Consider the following 23,079-nt stretch of genomic DNA (forward strand, 5'->3'; position numbering starts at 1 on the left):
AACAACTCCATATTAGCAGCACTTGCAATGACTGCTGACAAATGCTCACTTCAAGGTGTGTAGCTGAGGGCTGTGATGACTCTCCAACACCTTGGAGAGGTGAACACAAAGAGGTATTCTAAATGAACCAGTGCCTCCATGTGCAGGGAAAGATGCTGCAGCAACACTTCAGTCTTTTGCAACCTTAGGCTACATAATACAGGGCCCACCCTGAATGCCACTCTCTGTGTGACTGAAGCCAAGTGACAGTCCTGCATGCTCATAAAGATTCCATGGGCTGTATTTCTTAGGAAGATACACTGCTTAATGTCATTGCATACACACCAAAAGCCCACCAAATTAGAAATGGGGAGGGGCTTGTGATGGCTTCAGAAGGACTCAGTACTGGGGAGGAATATGGTACCTTAGCTCTGAAATTGTATTAGCTTCATTGTGCTCCAAGCACCCCCAAAGCTAAGCATGACAGCAGAGATAAGACCCCACCCTTTGGACATAAATTTTGGCTTCTTACCATGGCTGGAGATTTCCATAGCTGTCCTAGTTGACAGTTATTTTGTTTTCTCTAATAAAAAAAACACTACTTACCCAAAATTCATTATAAAAATGCAGCAGAGAACAAGAAACTGCTAGTATTGGCCTTCCCCAATAGGGTGCCCTTCAGATATAGGACTGCAACCCACCGTCATCCTTGACTATTAACACTGCTGACTGGGACTGACTGCAGTCCAACAACAAATGTATGACATCAGTTTGGAGGAAAGAGATAATAGCTGAAAAGTCAAGATTAGAAGAAACTCCAGGATGTTTTCTCACCGACACCTAGAAACTATTCAGCAGAAGCAAAGCAACCCCCCCCCCCCGAACCAAACACCATTATTATGTTTTATCTTACCATCTCCTTCCAGATCGTCTGTCTCATCTGCCCAGCTAACTGGTTTTGGAACAAAGGTGGGAGCACCACCGCCATCCTCTGCTAGAAAGTCTGTCAGAGTCAGGGTCTTCCCCTTCTTGTTCTTCTTCTTAGCTGTAAGAAGTAGGAAAAGTGATACAAAAGCCGCTTCAAAATGTTGGAAACTGCTGTCCTTTACTGTTCACTTGCATACAGAATGCCGATCAGTCTACTACTACTGATTTGAACACAAGCAACCAAACCAACCGATCTCAAAAGACAGTAGGAACTGCCATTAAGACAGGAAGACATTGTGTTACAAACCCACTTTTCCACAGCAACACCCAATCACACATTTCAGCACAACCAAAACATACACTTGAATTCAAACAGATTCAATTTCAAAATCAGTAGAAAATAAAGTGTTGTACAGCTTCATTCCCCATCATTTTCCTGTTGTGACAGTGTTCTAAGTTATCCCACCCATAGATAGCAGTTTGTAATGAGTTCTTCGTAAGCCAAGAAAATATTGGTATTCTGCATTGTAAAAAACGAAAGTGTTTGCAGAGAGGCATTTCATTAGGAGAGAATTTCATAGGCAGGACACCACTGCTTCCTTTTTGGGGTTCAGAGGAGCAAAATTTAACAAAGGAAAGAAGCTAGCAGCATGGCCCAGAAATGGGATCAGGACAGAGAGAAGTCATCTTGGGTCCAGATGACCTGCTGAGCCAGAAGCTCACTCCCTACTCAGCTTAAGCCAAGTCACACAATGGGCTTTACAAATGAGGTAAACATCAGGGAGAACTCTGTATACCCAACAAGCCTCCACGAACCCACAAACCAGAGAAGAGAACTGTTGGCTAGTGATAATACTCAGAGCTCTATATAAGACTCCTCTTCATAGTTCTCTGTCAATTGTACTTAACTTGTGGGAGGTCTCTTATTCCACACTGGGGGAGCTTCTGCCTCCAGTAAAACTCAAGAGAACCGCCCTAGTTACTGGGGATCCCCAATGATAAAGAATGCTGCATAACTTACAATAGAAAAACAGTCAACACCAAATGTTAAAATCCTAAACACAAAGAACACAACTGCCACTTTGTTCACCTTAATTGTTATATATTTTGATGGCACAGCAAAAATTACATTGTGGTTTTGCTTACAAGGGAATCTAGCGAAAGTCGTCTACTCAATACACAGAATGCTGGAATTAACATTCAAAGATGCCAGCTGAGGGTTTAAAAAACAGTAGGAACCCTTAGAAGCTTGCTATCCAACCTACGTGGTTTAAATGGACCTTAAATGTAGCATTAAGCAAACCCTTCCTGTTAAAGGTAAGGAAGTGTAACACAAGAGTTTTATCATGTACTTTCATAGATGAATAAAAATCTCATTTCTCAGATTGGATGGCCACACCAATTTTTATATGCGGAAAAATCACCATGAGTCAACATCTATCACATCTATCACACTATTTGTGTCAAATGTGCTCCACAGAAAATCCCAGTTTTGAAATGTCATGAAGACTAATAAAAACTAAAATTCTGCAGAATGCCTTTGGGCTTTTACCATGTCAAAAAGGAACACAAAAATTCAACCTATTTCTAGATCTTAGGTGGAAACCTTAAAGCCCTGGCAAAGGAACCAGCGCTTCCTAACAATGGTAGAAAACAGCCTACACACAGAGCAGATAACCTTCTATCCTAGAAGCACACAATTCTTTATTCTTGGAAGTCTGCCCTTCATCTTATGTGTCAGACAGACAGAATGGGAGGGTATTTGCTATGAGCTGTCAGAATTTGAAACAGAGAAGAATGCTACCCTAAATGCTTTTAAAAATTATTATTATTAGGGAAGAAAGTCTTGTTTTTGAGCTTGATTATCCTATCTGAAATGCTGTTAAATATTACATACCAAAGTTGTTGGCCCATACAGTGCTGCTAGAAAGCACACTTGTAAGCAGAGGAACAGCCTCTAGAAGAAAGGAGGACCTGGAATAACTGATACTATTGAGGCCACAGAAATGTCTTTAGGGAACATCCTTTCCAATGTAAAACGGGCACACAGTGTTTCCTACTTCTCGGAAGAGTAATGCACTTTCTGTTCCTTAGAAGCACAAACTCCCCCTTAGAACAGGTGACTAACTGGGCCGTAGTAGGATTATGCTGTCCTTGGCTGGAGGATAAAACATACCGAGAGGGGGAAAGAGTAAGGAGCTAAAATTGGGGGAGAGGGAGGAACGGTGGGCAAAGTCAGTTTAATTCTTTATAAGCAAGGATTTGCCAGCTTTAGCTGGCCTTGGTGGCCATGCAACAACCCTTGCTTGCCAGAAGCCTTTCCTACCCACCCCAAAGGGGGGATTCTTGCCTGTGATCTTATGCTCCAAGTACACCTGGAGCTTAGTACTACTGCAACAGCAAGCCCCTACCTGCCTTTCCTAGGTAGGTGGCGATGCTGGTGGAGACAAGGCTCTGCCATACGTTCTCTCTGACCTTGTACACTGCTTCTATTTGTCTCCCAGCACTAGAGAAGGGCAGGGACTCTATTCAGAATAAGGGTAGAATAAGGGTAGACCAGGTTGGAAAGTCCCCTACAGTTTGCAAAAAGAAGCAATCTGCTATGGAGCTGGGTGGGAAGTAAAGTGGGGAGAGACTGCATGGCCCACTCACATGATCTTCCTACCTCTCCTCCACTGCAGGAAAACTAGAGGGCAATGTCACATTTATAAACTGCAGTCTTTTCATCAGCTATCAGTAACATTCACACCACAGTTATTTACCCAAAAAAATAATGTGTGCAACAGCCACAATATTTACTGAGGAGTAAAGTTTTGAACTTGGGTCTCTAATAAACAAGCCCAACATTTTGTTTATTACATGGAGCTGACCCACCAGCAAAAGCACTTCTCCAGAGACCGCACTTGTGTTTTGTGGATCATCTAACTTTAGGCCTTTTAAATTTTACTATCATTGTCTATATACAGGCAGTTCTATATGGAGCTCTTGTGGGGGGAGACCTTTAACAGTCCCAGCAAGAACGAATTGAGAAGCTCCAGCAGGCTGTATCGGACCATGTCCCAATAACATTCCCAGGCTGCTAGCAGGAGAGAGAGGGGATGAATAACAGAAGACTGAAACAACTCTCCTAATATTTACACAGCAGCTCTATTTTATCAGCTACTGTTGCACCAATGTAAGCAAATTTTGCACAACTCTTGATTCATCAATTTTTGCTGTCCTTTCTTTTACTTACATTTATATACTGTCCAAAAACAAAGTTCTCTGGGTGGCTTACAATAATGAACATATTGTTAAAACTTATCAGCCATAAAAACAAAATAATACTGAATAATTTGAAAAAAAAATTGGTAGGACATAACCTGGCATATGAATTTCCATGACTTATGATGATGTCTATCCTCACTCATACTAATGCCAAGTGATGTTCTGAACAGCCACTTACTACTCACATCTTGGCAACTTATCACTGACTGCTCTGCATTCCTTAAACCTTTGTCCTGGAGTAAAACAAGTGTGTCTATATAGCACTCATGAACTCCCCCCCCCCGTCAGAAACAGTCTATCTTTGAAAGAATTATGGAGAACGAAAACAAGCAGCTTCAACTCTGCATTTATGGTTACGTTAAAGCTGCAGCCATGATGACCAACAAGCTGGATATTTCCACTGCAATTACCAACAGTAATTGGTGAAGAAGCAACATTGAAGCATTATGATTCACTGCTGATAGGGTGATTCATTATATACCACATTCAATGCTGTTTCAAGAAGACTACAGATTCGACTAGGGCTGGATCCTGTCTCCTACACCACCAGCAAACAGAGAATCCTACTCCCTGTGTAAGGGCATGGGTATGGGAAATGGACCCAGTGCTATGGACTGGAAACACCTAATGCTTTTGAGCTACGGACACCCATTTAATTTACTTACTTTCTTCTGCAACCTGCATAGTAATTGGCCAATACTTGACCAAAGATAAACGGCATGGTTTTAAAATATTTGCTCCCTCCCCTCTCTTATTAAGAGTGCAAATCCTACAGTAAAGTTACAGGGTCATGTTTATCTGCCTCCACATTGTGATAATTTCAATTATGTCATCACATTGTGACTTCATGGCAAGGTTGTCAGAATATATGAAAAGTACCCTTCAAACATAGGCTGCTTTGCCTACTTACAGTGAGGGAATCACAGTCTCATCATCGTTGTGCTTTGGAGAAGTATGTTTTTTGAGCTTCCCAAACAGACTCTCCATTTCCCAGTGACTAGAAGAGACTGGTATTCCAATGAGATCAACATGCCTGTGAGTGGAAACCTCATTGTAAAGGGTCCCATTAGAAAGAGGAAAAGCTGCATGCATCTCTGTGCATATGCGAGGCTCCTGTTTTAATCACAGTCATCAAGTACCACAAACGGCAGGGCTGGGAAAGACTTCAGGAGAGCCTAGAAAGTTGCTAACCCTTCAAGTAAGTACTGGACAAGGAGATTATCCGTGCCCAGTATAACAGATTTGTACACCTATATACTAAAACTGGACTCCAATTTAATACACAATATTTATACACAAATGCATTTAGTGTTCAAATACAGCACATCCTTACAACAATCTTGTAAAGCATGTTCCTATTTTTCCAAAAACTGGTGGGGTAGGGAGGGGGTAGGTGAGGGTCAAAATTATTTGCTTGCTCATAGAAAGGCAATAGGCCATCCTAGTTCATGATGTAGTCTTGGTCACTTTTCTACACAAGCACCACTGTACTGTCAACCGTGTAGCTTAGGAAACCTCTTTGTAGCATGCAATAAAAACAGGACTTTCTGCATTGCTGTCCAAAGGCTCCAACATATAGCTCCTCCACACCACCTTTGGGATAGGAATATTCAAAAATACAACTGTGGTCCTTTCAGTTCACGGTGTTCATAAGAGTATCTTCTGCAGGCTCTTTTGAGACTGGAACCCCAAAGGCCAATGTAAAAGGAATTACATACAGGACCCCAACTTGATCTTGTTAACAGCACACCTTTCTCTTGGCTTTATTTCCCAGTCTTTTTAACATTTAAACCACAAAACCTTCACACCCACAACTCTCCTCCTACCCTAATTAACATAAAGCACTGTCATATCCACTGCAGATAAATCAAGTTTAAATAGGATACAGAACTGCTGCATGGGCCCTAGGGGCACTCCCCAAATGATGTGATCAGACAAGATCTATTTCAGTGAAAGGCAGGAAAGACCTTCCACTGTGCTTTGCTCATCATACTGCACAGTAATAATCTCAAAGCCCAACCTGTAAACCAGGCATATGCAAACTCGGCCCTCCAGATGTTTTGGGACTACAGTCATACCTTGGGTTACAGACGCTTCATGTTGCGTTTTTTCGGATTGTGGACTTCCGAAACCCGGAAGTACCGGAAAGGGTTACTACTGGGTTTTGGCAGTTGCGTGTGCGCAGAAGTGCCGCTGTGGGTTGCAGATATGCATCCCGCACGGATCACGTTCACAACCCGAGCGCCTACTGTACAACTCCCATCACCCCTAGCTAACAGGACCAGTGGTCGGGGATGATGGGAGTTGTAGTCCCAAAACATCTGGAGGGCCGAGTTTGCCTATGCCTGCTGTAAACTGTCATGGGGCATCAGTAGCAGCTTGTTTTTATTGACTCAAATTTCTATCCAACAATGCCCACAGGCTCCTGCAGCAGCTTAATGATATCAGTACAATAATTTAAAAACATAAATTGAAGTGTAATGATTACGTTCTTACAAAGATCAAACATATAAAGTTTACTGGGCATAAGATATGAAGCCTTTGTCCTAGATAAATGTCACTACCATCTGTGTCAGCAGCTCACTTTGACTCTTGCACATCCAAAATACAACTAAGACACTTGCCCAGTTCATAATGTTTCAAACTGTGGTGTGGTTCCAGTTAATACTATCGGTTAACAATCCATGTTGCACATATTCTGGTTTAAGGTGACTCCTTGCTTTGCAACTCAGAGGACAGATGATGAGGCTGCAAACCTTTTAGCGTTGTATTTTTTTGGTATGACTATTTCAAATATAAAATTAGCAGCCTTAGATGCTCAGTCACTTACAAAACTGAATGCAATGAAAATGCCATTTAAAAAACCCAACAACCCACCAGTTTCCTTAACAAAATATTAGAGTAAGCCCTTTTGGAGGGTTGAAGTTCAGGCTGGTAAGGACAAACACACAGAGAGAGTACTGAACTATCAATCAGCTTAGGAATTATTTAAAAATTTAGTTGGTCAGAAGCAGGCAACCTACTAACTGCATTTTTAACAAACTAGGTCCTTCACATGCAGCCATTTCCACTTTCTTTTGTCCCCCATGGCATGGCACTCTTAAAAGTGGCTATCTGTATCACTTTCTCAGTGACAACAAATGCAATGCTAACAAGCAAGCACTGGACTCAAAACCTGAAGGCTCAGTTTGCATCAAATGGCTGACAACTCAGAGAGAGCAAGCAGTACAGCAAAGTCACACTGCAAAGATACACAGTGTTGCTTGATCTTACATCACCAACCCTGTCAAAGATCAAGAAAAATACTGAATAACCCCCACATGGCTGAAAACAGTTCTTCTTGCTGGTATAGGGTATCCATAACCCAACACCAGTCCCTGCCTATATTACAGCCCCCCCATTTTGCCAAACAGACCCCATTATGCCCATATTCTTCAAACCTGCAAGGCTGTTTTCATGGCATCTCTTGTTCTAAAGAACTGGGTCAGAAATTAAGACCTAAAAGCTACTGTCAAGAATACATACAATTCCTGTAACTTAGCTGAGGCGGCAGCAGCAGCCACAGAGAAACTGCTGTTGAAATACAATCTTCCTGTCCTATCATAACACAGCTTTATGGAACTGCTTATCAAGTTTATCATCTGAGGCACAAAATATATGCTCATAAGGATTCTTTGAGCAAGTCACCATTTCTCAGCCTAACCCAATTTGCAGGTTTGTTCAAAGGCTAACACAAGGATATATAATCAACCCTAATACAAAGGCCTGACAATAAATATAAACTTTAAAAAATCTAATGAATAAATGCACTATGCCAATGCAGTATGACAAAAGAATATCTACCTTTTTTAAAAAAAGAGGAAATGGGTTAGCTCTCTTTTCAATTAAGACTGCAAGTGAAGGAAGCTTGCCAAACTTACTAGATTGAATAATATACACTGCACTGACCTATGAAAAAGAAATGCAACCAGGTTTCAAGCTCTGCTGTGTTTTCTTGCACAGCCCACTGTGTCTACGCAAGATGCAAAAGATTCACAGTTGTGTAAACAGTAGTTTCAAAACTTTGGCAAGAAGGTAAATTATTTAAAGCCATCATTCCAACTAAGACTTAAAAAATTTGTGTATGTGGTTCAACCCCTTTTAAGTCCCCTAGGTGCTAAAATCCCCAATCAGTTTTACAGTGGACTCAGACTTCTGGAGAGAATAGAATTCAATGCCGTGCTCATACAAGCATTTTTGCTTGCCAGGCTGAACGATCTCCCCTCCTTTCCCATTGCATGCTGTTCTGGGAGTTCTCCCAACCCTCCAGCAGATTTGGGGCAAGCAGGGTGGGGGGCAAGCTCATTACACTAGTGCTGGCTTTCACAAGTGCACCAGGTTTGCTGAATCCGGCCCACGGGAAAAAACCCCTCAAGTATTTAAGATGTGCTTCTCAAAGCATTTGCAATGGTTTGTCCTACCATTAGGAGTCAAACAGCAGAATGCCTGATCTCTGCAAAGACCATCCATTATGACAGAGGTGTTTCATTTCTGGCAGCAAATATCTCAAAGTAAACTGTAGAATTGTAATGGAATTATGTCTGGTTAACTGCAATACTATAGTATCCAGCTAACAAGATACAGAAGGTGTGCCCTCCCATTTTTCACTTTAGTATTTTTAGTGCAGCTATTTGGTGCAGTCTGGTGCATTTCAAAGGCATATGGAAGTCAGCCACCATACTAAACCACTGGGAAAAAGTCATGCCTGGCAGAGATCGACCCACAACACCTAAACAGACACAAAGAACTTATCACCCAAGCAGACAGACACAAAGAACACTTACACAAGAAACATTCACACTTTGTTTTGTATGGAAGATGCTGCAGTGCTCCTCCCTAATTCTTAGGGATCCCTTGTACTGTTATTGTGAACCATATTCAGAGATTAAAAATATGCCACATTATCTTGGCAGGTCAGAAGAAAAGCATGAAATACTAAAATCCTCCTCACCTTGAGCAGTCCTCGAGCTTCCATTTTCAGCAGCGGAAACCACTCCAGGAGCTAAGAAAGTGGAATGTTGGAATAAAGTAAACAAGGGATACTCTATGCCCCCCCCCCCCGCCAAAGCCAAGCAACTGGGCTGCAAAAAGTGTAGTGTGGGAGGTAAGCTCAACATGTAATGAGAACCTAAACACCAAGGATGGGGAACCTGTTGCCCTCTGGATGTTGTCTGCTAGGGAACTCTTGGGACAGGATACTGCGGAATGAATGATGCCCAGTTTCTGTATTACTGAGAGCTACTCTGTTTTTCAAATTCCAGTCTGGGGGCAGAACAATCTAATATTCTCAATAATATTTGGAAAGTATGTATCAATTTGTAAACTTTGAAATTTAGAAATAAAATTATATATTTAAAAATCAGCTTCATTGTCATCTTGTAAGGACTTACTAAATGTAACCGAAAACAATCTTTTTTAATGTGCAAATGTAGGGAATATAGTACAGGTGAGAGATTTGCCTGCAGAACACAGTTCCATGGAACACAGCTATCAGTGTCACCACATATCCCTTAGATGGAAGAGTTGGACCTTATGAAAAGCACAAACAGCAATCCTGTTACCTGGCAATGGAGGGAACAAAGAGGTGCCTTTCAGAGTCAAATAAATAACCTATCCAAAGCCCATCAACTTCATCCTGAGGTTGATCTTAGGCAGATGTATTTTCCATTATCCAAGACACAAATGGAAGTGTTACACTAGAGCTTGGCAGACTATTGTGCTATCAACACACAGAAATAAAATTAACTCTCCAACAGGAAGACACAAGCATCTTCTACACAGATGGCAATGTGCTATGTCCCCATCAAAATAGGGAAGTAGTGTGCAAAGAACAAGAGAAGCCTCATTTTATGTTAAAGCAGAAATGCATACAGAAAGCATGGTAAGTAGTACCCTGTAGACCCAACTCTTCCTATGTTTCTTCCAGCAAAGACAAAGCTATGCAAGCAGCAGGAGTCAGGCCGCAACAGACCCAGCATTCCAGACATTTGATGGGTAAATTTTATATTTGAGAAATAGCCTGCAACTCACAGCATACATGCAGGAGAATTAAATGGTAGACTGGGCTGCAACACTCCAGACTGCAGGCAAGGAAAGCCATTTCTGAATCTTCCCCCCATGTAAGGAAGATACTAGCATATCAGTCGGTGTTTCTAGTCCAGCCTGATTTTGCACTGTGCTCATTTTCATGGGGGTGTTGTTTATAGAGGGGAATTTTATATGATCCCCTTTCCATTATGAAGGTCATTCTACCACCTCATCCTGCTGCACCTATAGACAAAGTCAATCTTTTCAAGACTGGTGGTGTGTGAAGGAAGGGAACTAGGAAACCAAGTGGCAAAATGACTGGCCCAAACCCACACAAAACGTACACAGCCCAATACACCAGGTGTTATAAGAGATATAACAAAGAACAGCCTGGACACTTCCCTAGTATCCTGCAATGGCGTAAATAGGAAGGCCATCTTGGGACAGAGCAAGAACACAGCCTCCAGAGAAGCCAGATAACAGAAAAGTAGGAGGCCAGAAGGCAACCATACTAGGCAAGTAAGATCAGGGGCCGTGAACGTGCATGGAAACTTCTCTCCCTCGTGGAGAGAGCGCAGCCCTTTGCACGTACACAGGAGTCTCAGCAACCGCTCCAGCAGCCCTCCGAGGTGGGCTGGTTTTCTCAGCCCCCTCCCCGTATTACAAAGCAGGGCCGAGAGGGAGACGACAGTCCTTCCCCCACCCGCCCAGGCCATCCTGCGAGCTCGGGGTCCAGGAGGGCTTCCGGATTGACCTCTCGGCTTTGCTCATTCCTTCCCGGGGTGGGGGAGAAGGCAGGCAGGCGGCGGGTGCGTGGGGAAGGTGGGTCCCTGAACGCCGCCCGCGGCCGGGGGGGGGGGCGGCGGCGAGGGAGGCGGAGCGGGGCGGGCAAGCGCCGGCCGACGAGCTCCCCGCAGCCTCCGCCCGCCCCGCCCCGCCCCGCCAGCCAGCCCGGGCGGCGGCGAGTCAGCCAAGCAGCACCCACGTGGGCGCCGCCCAGGTCCGCCCGGCCCCACCTCGCCCGCGCCTGCGCACTGGGACGCGGCCCAAGAAGGTGCCATCTGCCGCCCCCCGCCCCCGCCCTGACGGAGCGCCGAGTGCCGCCCGCGCCCCCTCGCCCCCCCACAGGCCGGAGCGGGAGCCGCGCCAGGCCGCCTGGTTCGAAGCCGCGCGCCCGCTCAGGTCTTGGGGTGCTGGAGGGCGAGAGCCGCCTTGTGGGGGGACGCGCTCCCGGCTCCCGCCGCCCCGCTCCCGGCTCTGGAGGGAGGCCGAGCCCGGCGCCGCCGGCCGACCGGCCTGCCTGGACCCGGAGGCCCACGCGCCCCGCGACCGCCGCTCACCTGAGGCCGCCATGTTGGGAAGAGGGAGAGAAGGCGAAAGGGCCCGGATGCGGCCGTCACGTGATTATAGCGAGAGAGGCGCCTCCTCCTTCCGAGGGGGGCGGGTCCGAAAAAGGGAAGCGGAGGGAGCGGGAAGCCGGCGGGGGGGGGGGCGGGTTGGCGCCGCGGTTCTCAGGCCGGAGAGGCGGCGCGGTCGGGCGCAAGCGCGAGGGAAAGCGGAGTCCCGTCGAGCGGAGGCGAGGCGGCGCCTTGAGTTGGGGGGGGGCTGTCGCGCAGCAGGGGGCGGGGGGCGGCCCGAGTTCGGCCAGTTTCAGATTGGCTTCACTGGCCCGCTGAGTCACACCGGCGGACCTTCCCTTCTACGCCTCCCGACCATGGCAGGGGGTCGGACTCGACCCTCGGGGTCCTCTGGGATCCCAGTATCTAGTTTGTTTTACTTGTTGAATTATTATTATTGTTATTATTGTTAAATTTGTATAGCACCTTTCACCGAAAGATCTCAGAGCAGCTCACAACATACAAACAACAAAGTACATAACAGCCCTCCCCTCCCACAAACACATTTCAAAGGATATGCTTCGTTGGAGCTGGTGACCCCCCAGACCCTCGCAATTTCCACATTCAAGATGAGGGAAGTAGCAGTGGCACCCTGCAAGGAGAAAGCTAGCAGGCGGGGGGGGGGGACTTTCTCGCTGATGATGTGCTGATTTTGTATTCAGTGCCAGTGGGAGGTTTTTAATTTGTTTTAAATGTTCTGTAAAGTTCTCTGTTAAGTTTCAGGGCTCTTGCTGAAAACTCAAGCCTCCCCTGCCATATTTGGAAAAGTTATTTTTAAAAGTGGAGGAAATGTTGAATTTTATGTTGTTTTATGTAATCTGTGTTGTCCACTTCATATTTTGTGCCACATAAATTGCATAGAATCCTACGATTGTAGGGTTGGAAGGGACATCAACGGTCATCTAGTCCAACCCCCTGCAATGCAGGAACCACAACTATCTCAGTTCTTTCAGCTTTAATCAACAGCATGAAAACTGCTAAATAGATTAGCTATGTGGTGGGGAAAAGATGGTCGTTCCTGTGTTACCAGTGATAAAAAAACAGAGCAGCCTCCACAGACCTGGAGGGGAAGAGGAACCTTCTCTCAAGCAATGTATGGACTGGGGCCAATGAGAATTGTAGTATAGAATACTTGAAAGGCACTAGGTTGGAAATAATGAATTTGAATGATCTTAAGGTTGGTGTCCAAAGGCAAGGGATAATACTCATGTATTATTAGGGTCCACCCAGATAAATAGTCAGCATGTCAGCCTCTTTCCCCCTGCAAGAGGCGACTGTGCTTCACCTCTGCCTCATCAAGATCTGCTCCAGCTCTCTGCCAGCAAAGTCTTAAGATCACTTCTAGAAACATAAAATCTCCCCCAAAAGCAGTAATGGGACAATGTTTTACAGGTGCTAGCTAGAAAACATGAACCCTTCCTGGAAAATGTTGCATTATTTAATTTTTATGCCATCTTTCTATACAGTGGTATTTAAAGTGGTTAAAATACAATATAAAACACAACAGAAAGATGAAATACAACATAAAACAATCCTATATAAAACAAGGTGATAAGAAAACAGATCAAGGATAAAAGCAATCCAATATTGACATTATACTGGGGCTAGAGATACGCCACTGAACGGATGCTGAATTCAGTAAGTGCTCAGCCTGGGAAGGGCGGGGGGAAACAGTCAGAAAATAAAAATATGCTGTGAAAATGGCACATACACCCTGCTCTGTGCCTTTGGAAGCACTGCCATAGCCCACCAATCAGGAACTGTGTCAGCAATGACACCCACAGTTCTTGGAGCAGGGTTTATGTACTAACAATGTAACACTAGGCATAAAATTCATAACTAGCACAACTATCTTCATCACAAGCCAACAACTATAGAAGTCTGTTCAGCCTTCCAGAAAAGCCTCTAAATTGGAGCTGAGCATAATACAAGCCAATTGTCCCTAAATGGGTAGAGCAATCCTATACTCCACTTACGGGGCAGCTGGCAAAGCTATGCATGTCTGATGGGAGTCTTTCTTATTCTTTAGGAAATTATTATACATGTGGAGGGGAGAAAAATCATAGTTTAATCAATGCATGAATGAAATGGACATACGCTTCTGAAAGTGATACATCCATAGAAATCATTGCCTTCTGATGTGATTGTCTGCCCTTAGAGAAAAAAATTGGTACATGGGCTTAGAAAGCAGAGTTCAGGCAAATAGGCAGCTGACATTATTTCAGCAAATAATAACAGAAGAAACAAATACATATGAAGGAGAAACATCAAAATTACATGAAATATAGATTAGGAGGTGGGCACAACAAAAATGTATGAGATTCTGATCTTAAATGTGAACATTGATATGAATACATGCAATATCACATGAAGTATGAAAAACCTCCTACAGGTGGAAATAATTCAATAAAATTTGTTTGCTGATGATATAACACAGCAGTTAACTTACCCTATATAAATGGAACTCAACCCCCTTTCTTCTGGAGAAGCTGCACCGATAAAGGTGCTTAGTAAGGTAAAGGTAAAGGACCCCTGAACAGTTAAGGCGACTATGGGGTCATGTGGCCAGCATGACTAAACCGCTTTTGGTGCAACAGGACACCGTGATGGAAGCCAGAGTGCACAGAAACACTGTTTACCTTCCCGTCGTAGCAGTACCTATTTAGCTACTTGCACTGGCATGCTTTCGAACTGCTAGGTTGGCAAGAGTTGGGACAGAGCAATGGGAGCTCACCCCATCGCGGGGATTTGAACCGCCGAACTTCTGATCGGCAAGCCCCAAAGGCTCAGTGGTTTATAGGATGGACATATCCAACAGTAATTTTATTTTGAGAAGCAATTTTCAAGAAGTAGAAAAATACGATGCCAAATTAATACAAAAAACAAAACTAAGAACTTAAAAGTAAAGAGCTAATAGGGTTCATACCAAAATTCCTATATCTAAACAATTACCATAACTGGGTTTAAAAGGAGCTAACCTAAAAGATCACACAGAAAAGATCCTCTCACTTCTTATATACTCTACAGGTCACACTACTCTGCCGGAGACAGTTTACTGAAGATACCAGTTGGGCTGTTTGTGTGGTGGTACCTATTCTTTGAAGACAGGTACTGTCTCAATTGTCTTTTCAGTGCCTATTGAAGACCTTCCTTTTTCAACAAGCCTTTTAAGTGGAGAGTTTTATCCCAATCTGTAACTGTATTGGATTTGAAGTTGATTTTTATATATGTCTCTGTTGTTAAGCCGCTTCGGGATTTTCATGAGAATAGATGCAATAAATTAATTAATAAAAGGACAATGTAGAAACAGCACCTTGGTCACATGGCACAAATTCATTTTGTGTTCAAACAGGAAAAGAAGGCAGGGGTCCATCATCCTACAGCTCTGAAATACTTGAGGAATAAGCAGTGTAATACAAGTTAGAGACACAAACCCAACTTGTTGAAGGCAGTTTTCTGGACCCAAATAAAGCTGTGAACTCTGTAGCTCTGTCTAGCATTGCATTTGAAAACCATGTATATAATAATGTGTTGAATACCTGGAAAGTAATACAGAAAATATTATGCCTGTTTTTAATTTTATTGTGAGCATATTATTATCTATCTAACAAATTAGGAAACAGTAGCATTGAAAAATATCCTGTTTATGTTTGGCCTCCATTGTGTATTGTCTTATTTAGATATTATATTTATATTTAATACTGTTGTTGAATTATATTCCCAGGGAAACTCACTTTGTTTGTTTTCTGGACTTTCAGTGGGTCCTACTCTGAGTAGGAGTAGCATTGGATACAGCCCTTATTCCTGAGTGGACAGCATTTCTAATTTGTTTCATTTATTTAAAGTGGATTGTGCTTTTACATATCTGTGCCGCTGCTTTTAGATTGTTAGTGTTTTTATGAGATGGGGAGTGGGGCACTATGCTGGAAAATAATAAATAAATAGAGCACATACTTCATGATCCAGCTGCTGCACCCAGAGGCTGCTTATAGCTTTGCAATCTGAGGTCATCCTGTCACTTTGACATTGAAGCAGTGTAAAACAATAGGAACTCTCGGTGCTTCAGTCTCCAGACTATTGTGAAATGGTTCTTTACGGGTCAGGAAGATGTATTGGTCAAACAAACAGAGTGTTAGATTTGGTCATGCTCTGTCTACCCACTGAAGTTTAGAACCTGCAGTGGGTCTTGCAGCTGCTTGGAATTTCACTTCAGATTAATCCTGAGCTGTTCCACAGTTTGGGCATTTCCTACTGAGTCACTCTGGACCTGTCCACAATGCCATGCATCAGGGGGTGACAGTGACAAAGCTGAAGCAAAGGAGAGGATTGCATTCTCTCTTCCAGAACGTTGCAACACAGGAGTACACAATAGCTGTCATGGTGGAGAAGGCACGATGGCAAAGAGATCCTCCTGCACAGGGCTGGCCCAAGACATTTTGACACCTCAGGCGGACCCCAAAATGGCACCAGGGAAAATCTACATTGAGATCTTCTGCCCCTGCAGATCCTGCCGTCTGAGGCAGTTGCCTCACTTTGCCCTATGGGTCGGTTGGCCCTGCTTCTGCTCCTGTGCCAAAGCTTCCTTCTCCCCACCCTAGGCAATTGTCTAGCGCAGAATATAGTGCTAGCCCTGCTGAATCTAGCAGTACTTTTAGCACTAAGAGGAGACACAGACAGGTCTCTTTTCCTAACTGGAGAAAGTGACTATAGAGAAGTCTGTGTGCTCACCTGGTTCTGAAATGGCCACTGCAGTGCTTGATCTTAATCTGACACAAGAGGGCAGATATTGCTGTTCCTGTCTGGTTGCCTTTGCCAGTTTTGCCCTGTTGGATTACATTTGCAGTTCTCGCTCCCATTTTTAAGAACTCCCATCTACATACACACTCTGTAGCTTCTGCAAATGTCAAGCATCTTTAGGAACATAGGAAGATGCCTTATACTAAACTAGACCATTGGTCCATCTAGCTCAGCAAAGTCTACATTGACTGGTTATGACCCTCCAGGGTTTCAGACAGAGACCTTCCTGCAGATGCCAGGGATTGAACCTGGGACCTTCTGTGTGCAAAGCACATACGCCACCACTGTGCCCTTCCCTGAGCAGAGGGGTGAGATCCTTATCACCATATTGTTACACGCCACCCCAATCTCCACAGGCAGTGCAAGATTCCATGAGTTGTAGGCATGCTTTCCAGGTGTGTTCTCTTTTGGGACAATGAAACACAGCGGAGTCCGTGTTGTCTTTATGGTATATGATTTGCTTAAAAGGTAAAGGTACCCCTGACCATTTGGTCCAGTCACGGATGACTCTGGGGTTGCGGCGCTCATCTCACTCTATAGGCCGAGGGAGCCGGCGTTTGTCTGCAGACAGCTTCTGGGTCATGTGACCAACATGACTAAGCCGCCTCTGGCGAACCAGAGCAGCGCACGGAAACACCGTTTACCTTCCCCCCGGAGCGGTACCTATTTATCTACTTGCACTTGACATGCTTTCAAACTGCTAGGTGGGCAGGAGCTGGGACCAAACAACGGGAGCTCACCCCGTCGCAGGGATTCAAACCGCCAACCTTCTGATCGGCAAGCCCTAGGCTCAGTGGTTTATACCACAGTGCCACCCGTGTCCCTATATGATTTACTTACACATACTGTATATACAACCTGTGTCTGGGTGGAGAGGGCATTCAGATCCCAAGAGTGTCCTGTGTCTCCCATTGCTGCAGCCTTAGATTCCAAGAAAACCCAAATATGTCTGATCCTCTCTGCAGCATAAAACAGACTGCCTGCCTCCTCCTCTGGGCCCCCCTCTCCAGCTTGCAAAAGTGACACTTTTTTCCTGCTTGCTTACCACATCAGCCACTTCCATTCTGTCCCTCCTGAAATTAAATTCTGGCCTTGTGTCTCCACGATCTCCCACCACAGGGTGGGGCTCTTCCCATTTTCTGTGAGCCCAAAAAGTCTCTGTCAATGGCCTACTGTATTTTTTGCTCCATAACACGCACCAGACCATAACACGCACATAAGTTTTAGAGGAGGAAAACAAGAAAAAAAATATTCTAAACGAAATAGTGGATATATGATTTTTGTGGTTCATGCTGTGGCCACAGACATGTGATCTGACAGTGAGTTTGGAGTAGCCCAATGCAAAAATCCTGAGGATCCATGTGGATCCATGCTTTGTAACCACGGAGGAGGGAAGGAAGGGGAACCATGGATCCTCTGCTCATGACTGCAGCAGATCCCCCCCCGCCGCCACCCACAGGCATTCGCTCCATAACACGCACAGACTTTTCCCCTTACTTTCTAGGAGGAAAAAAGTGAGTGTTATGGTGCAAAAAATACGGTACTTAAAAGGTTAATGGTGGGTCACCTTTGTTCTTCCATGACCCCTATCCATAAACTAAATGCAGGGGTTTCCATGTCTGGCCCAGTTTAGTCCAATCGTGATTAATTCTAACTTACTAAATCCAAGAATTTTGGGTTCTCTGGCACCCAGATCCTATAACCATATATAACCATATACAGAGGCATAGCAGTGTTCATTTGCAAGCTGCTCATGTGGTGCTATAGTGCTGTTAGGGCACCAGCACTATAGCAGAGCCTGCAAATGACACCTGCCCCAGGTTTCCCTTAAAAAACAAACAAGCATGCTCTCTCCGGCACTCTCAGCTGTGCTGGCAACAGCAGTGGAGTGTGTCTCCCTGGCGCCGCAGGTGGGCAGGCACAGAAGGCGACGTGAGCAAGATGCAGCAGGGCAGGCAAACGCCCTTCCGTTCAGTCCCATTGGGCTGATTGGTAGGGCGATGCTGCCGCCACTTCTCCTCTCCCACCCCAGGTCAGGCTTGGCTCAGGAGTGAAGCTCCGGCAGCGCGGTGCTGGGTTGCTGCCAAGAAAGCTGCCTCTGCAGCTCCCTTGTTCTCCTGAGCCCAACGGAAAGGCTGATGGGGTGGGGGTGGCAGCAGCGCTCTCCCCTTCCCTCTCGGCCAGCCCAAGGGCACACAGGCATCCCTTGGAAATTGTGTTAATTACATTCGGCATATTTGTGACAGTCATCTGGCTCAGCTGATTAGCATTAACTCTCTCCAAAAGTGAGGCTTATGCTGCTGTGAAGGTCAGGAAGAGTCATAGAATTGAGAGTTGGTTGCTCCTCTCCAGGTGATGTGGCAGAGATTAATTTCAGGAGGGTGTTGCTGGGCTATCGGGTTGGGCTTACTAACCTGACCCAATAGTGCAGCGACCCCTTCTAAAGCTACTGCTCAGGGAGGTACCAACTGTACTTTTTCCAGTGTGCCAAATGTAAGGAATACAAGACCCTGTGGCAACGCAGAACCAAACAATGTTGTTCTTTAAACAGAACACACAGGTGACAGAAAAAGTGCATGTCCATTGAAGTAGAATTGCAAATCTATCTTCCTCCATGGGCCTTAATTTTCCGCCTTGTTAAATCTGTATTGCAGCCATTCATGTATGTGTCAGATAGCTCATAAGAAAGGCTTGGGCCCAAGGTATATGGCACCACATGTTGTTGAATTCCATTCCCATCAGCTGCAGCCAGCATGGCAAGTGGCCAGGGATGACCATGGCACCTGTGCGAGGCCAAAATTTGGCACTTCCAAATGGATCTTCTCAATTATGGATCTTCTCAGTTTTCTGCCTCCTTGGTTCAGTGCCCTGTGTGGGGTTAGTGCCTGCACCACCCTAAATCTGGCACTGGATGATGGTAGTTGTAGTCCAACAACATCTGAAGTGCCACAGGTTCCCCATCCCTGTTATATGTGATAATGGTAGACCCGTCCTTTTAAATATTGACATATTTTTTCAGAGAAAAAGAAGCATGTGGGTATGAGTTGTTGAAGCTTCCAGGGTCTACTACTTAGCTCCCCGAAGCCCCTGGGCTGGCCCTGGGTCTGCACAAAGCCAGAGTCTGAATGGGCCCCAAGTATGAGTTGGTTGTTAAAGGGTTGTGTCATTATCCTCCAGGGTCATTCTAATCTCCAAATAGTGTCCAGAATGTGCACTGCTAAAGGTTCCTGGAGCCAGTGAAGAGCAGTGAAACTTTATCTAAGGGATATTAGTTGTATCTCCACAAAGATTGCTTTGTTTAAGTAATCCTTTGGCCCTTGGCATGTGTATGCCTGGTAGCAGCCCCTTCTACAAAATTTATCCTCCCAAAAATGCAGAACTCAGAAGGAAGGCATCAAGAGAGCCGGGTTAAATTATTTAGGGGGCTCCCAGGGCAATAATTTTCCCCCACACTCAGATGCAATGATCTTTATGTCTTTTGTAGCATGGAGAAGCCATTAAGTCAAACAAATATTATTTTTCAGTGTAGGGTGGGCAATATTAGGTCTGTTCCTCACTTCCGTTTGTCCCGTTGCTTTCCCCCAGAGAACCCGACCTTTATGCCTGAGTTGGAGCAAACGTCAATTGCATTTTCTTTGGATTGATGTTTGCTCCAATTTAGTGCTAAAAAGTTGCTTTTCTAGGAGAAAGCAGTGGAGCAAAGGCAAAACTTTTTGGACCCACACCTAGAAAGCATAAGGCAAGTGGAAGTGTGGGTGAGCCCCTAGTCTGTTACAGAACAAGATAAAATGATTAGAGTGCTATGGAACACATTTATTATGGCGAAAGCCAGTTGTGGGGAAGCTGTGGCCCTCTAGCAGTTGCCAGAGTCCAACTCCCACCATCCCTAACCACTGGCCATGCTGGTTGGGCTGATGAGAGTCCAACAGTATCTGGAGGGCCACAGGCTCCCCAGCCCTGGCGGGGGAGGGCGGGGTATGAATTATTATTATTATTATTATTATTATTATTATTATTATTATTATTATTATTATTAGCTTTCCTGAACTAACTTCACTTTGTTTCCCTAACTTGCCAAAACTATATGAGGTTTTTTTTGAGCTTTTTATCACTGAATCAGGACTGGACATGCAGCACCAGTGAGATGCTGTAAGCATCAGTCACCTCTTGGAGGGCAGAGGGAGAACATGTCACAAAATAGGTGACTTGTGAAGCCACACTGATAGTGCTAGCCATCTGTTGGGTCTCCAAGCAAGCACAGTTGCACAATGTGCTTCACTGCTGCAGGTTCAGATCTCTGGGTTGGGCTGTTTTTTGTAGTGAGATGAACTAACAAGTTACCCAAAGACATCCAAGGGGTGGGAGTTAATTCATTTCTCCACACAGACTTCCTCTTATCTGTGTCTGGGTTGCAAACAGCCCCAGGCTTGTATTTAAAGATAAGGCAGCAACAAGGGGCTTTTGCTTATATATGCATTTTCCATGGTAATCTGAGTTACTAATCTTCTCTACTCAAGGCTATCTCCCAGGTGATTTTCTTTTGTTGTCACACACACATAGCTGTAGGGTGATCTCTGTTCTGTCCAACTGGCTCCAAGCTCCTCCCTCTACCTTGGAAGCTTGGGGCACCCAATTCCCTATTTGGCAAGAGTCTGCCTGAGCCTTGCACATTTCGCAGTAATCGGACACTCTGCCAACATACACATTTCTCCAGATAGTCCCTCCATTCCCGACAATAAAATTTAAAGTCCACCTTGTTTCAAAAACATTCCATACAGTGAACTCATGCAGGAAAAGCTATTGCCCTTGATGCTGAGGAATACAAGGGTAATGTCAGAGGGGCTGACTAACAGCAATATTGTCCATTCCTAGCAAATGATTCAGCTCTATGCCTTGGGGTATTGATTGCCTATAGATTATAGATTTCTGTAAGAATCCAATACCTGAGAACTTGTGAAGTACCATTTCTTCCAAGACTGAAGATGACACACCCAGGAGCCAGTGTTGGTATAGTGGTTTGCGTGTTGAAGGATTATCTGGGAGACCAGGGTTCAAAACTCCACTCAGCCATGAAGCTCACTGGGTGCCCTTGGGCCAGTCACTATCTCTCATCCCTAACCTACCTCACAGGGTTGTTGTGGGGATAAAATGGGGGGAGGGAGAATCCATGTATGCCTCCTTGAGCTCCTTGGAGGAAAAGTGGGATATAATGTCATAATACATAGAATAAAGAAATAAGGGTGCTACCAGCTGGGTTTGTATTCCTTTGGAATGAGGCATGGCAGAGTCTGCAGTGTCTTTAAGAAATATGGTTGATTTACATCTGATTTTTGATGGTGGAAGTGCAGAACATTACACCCAGAGTGTCTCTTGTTGCTTCTCCCTGAACTTCAGCAAGCTTGGGTCCAGACCAGAAGCCAGCCATGCTCCCCGGTCTCTGCATGCAGCCTCTCCCAGGCAGCTCTGCACTTTCCTCCAAACTTCAGTTTTAAAAGGACACCTTTTTCCTGTGTGACATCACACCCCCTGTAACCTGGGCACCCTCCTCCTCCCAGCTTCCATTATGGAACACAGAAAGCCTAAACCTGGCCTTTGTCTCTGCTCACCATCCCCTCATTGGAGGAGGTACTGTTTGTGCCAATGGGCCATTACCTTCCTTTGTACTACATGGTGGTTCTTCTCCCCAAGCAGTTCCTTGCCAGGGAGCCAATTCAGCCTGCATTTTTACACTGCTAAGTGGTCTCTGGTGCCCAGGACTCCCCCCCCCAGCCCACAAATTCCTAACAGTACTTAAAGCACTTGGGACACAGGCCTGTGACATGAAAGAGTTTCTTAAAACATAGGTTTGGGAATAAATTAAAATGGTGGTTGTCTGGAGTCTCAACACTTCACTTCACAACACTTCACTATATAGTGGTTGGGTTTTTTTTAAGGGATGAAGGACAGGAGAGCCAAGGTTCAGCACAAGACCCAGGACTTGGGACCCCGTCTCTCTTGCTATAGAAATCCCCTAGTAATGAGCAGGGGTGGGTAACACTTCAGCTTCCTTGGGTGTGGCAACATACATAGCCAGCCTCAAAGGTCATTCATGGTAGGGGCTTGGCAGGCAAGTTGTGCAATCTTTTATGGCTGGATCCCTTTCCTGGAAATGGCCCTCTCCCTGCAAACAAATATTTGCAAAGGAGTGTTTTTCTCCCAGTAAGTAAACTGATATTCCATTCATCAGAGGGCCTGACGCTGCCTTCCTGGGCGTGCTGGCAACCAAGGGTCACTTAATGCGGCTGCCGTAGATTGCTTATTACAGCATAAGCTTTTATGGGCTGCAGAAACTCATGGCGTGCATCCATGCATTGTCATGGTCATTCTTTAAACATTTAAACCAGATTTCCCCTTATTCTAGAAAATCCATTTGTGTGAAGATGCATTTTCTGTCTCACAAGTGGCAAAAAGCCCAACAGGCACCAGAGTGAGCATCTTAGAACATGCCTCAGTATCCACTGCAAGGCACAGGGGTGTCCTGTTCCAAGGCACACAATGTGCAAAGCCACTGAATACGGAAACCACTTGCAGGAGGATTCCCAGGGTCAGGACCGAGGGAGGGAGGGGGCTCTGCAAAATAGACGAATAGGCATACAAACCACACCAC

The 23,079-nt window shown here is 45.0% G+C and overlaps 1 protein-coding gene across 2 annotated transcripts in view; it reads right to left on the minus strand.

The window, feature by feature from the left end:
- EIF4B (eukaryotic translation initiation factor 4B) overlaps window positions 1-11,749 on the minus strand; it is a 37,345-nt gene extending 25,596 nt beyond the window's left edge. The window contains exons 1-3 of one of the 2 annotated variants that reach the window (XM_083599762.1): window positions 11,580-11,749; window positions 9,164-9,214; window positions 893-1,024 (exon numbers count right to left, since the gene is read on the minus strand). In XM_083599762.1, the coding sequence (XP_083455888.1) occupies window positions 893-1,024; window positions 9,164-9,214; window positions 11,580-11,592 (196 nt within the window). In that variant the 5' untranslated portion in view covers window positions 11,593-11,749. Of the gene's footprint in view, window positions 1-892; window positions 1,025-4,838; window positions 4,980-9,163; window positions 9,215-11,579 lie in introns of those variants that run through there. The other variant, XM_083599763.1, reaches the window with a different exon arrangement.
- Window positions 11,750-23,079: the final 11,330 nt, after the last annotated feature.

The sequence above is a fragment of the Podarcis filfolensis genome (assembly GCF_964270895.1).
Source record: "Podarcis filfolensis genome assembly, chromosome: 2".
In the NCBI taxonomy this organism is placed as follows: Eukaryota; Metazoa; Chordata; class Lepidosauria; order Squamata; family Lacertidae; genus Podarcis; species Podarcis filfolensis.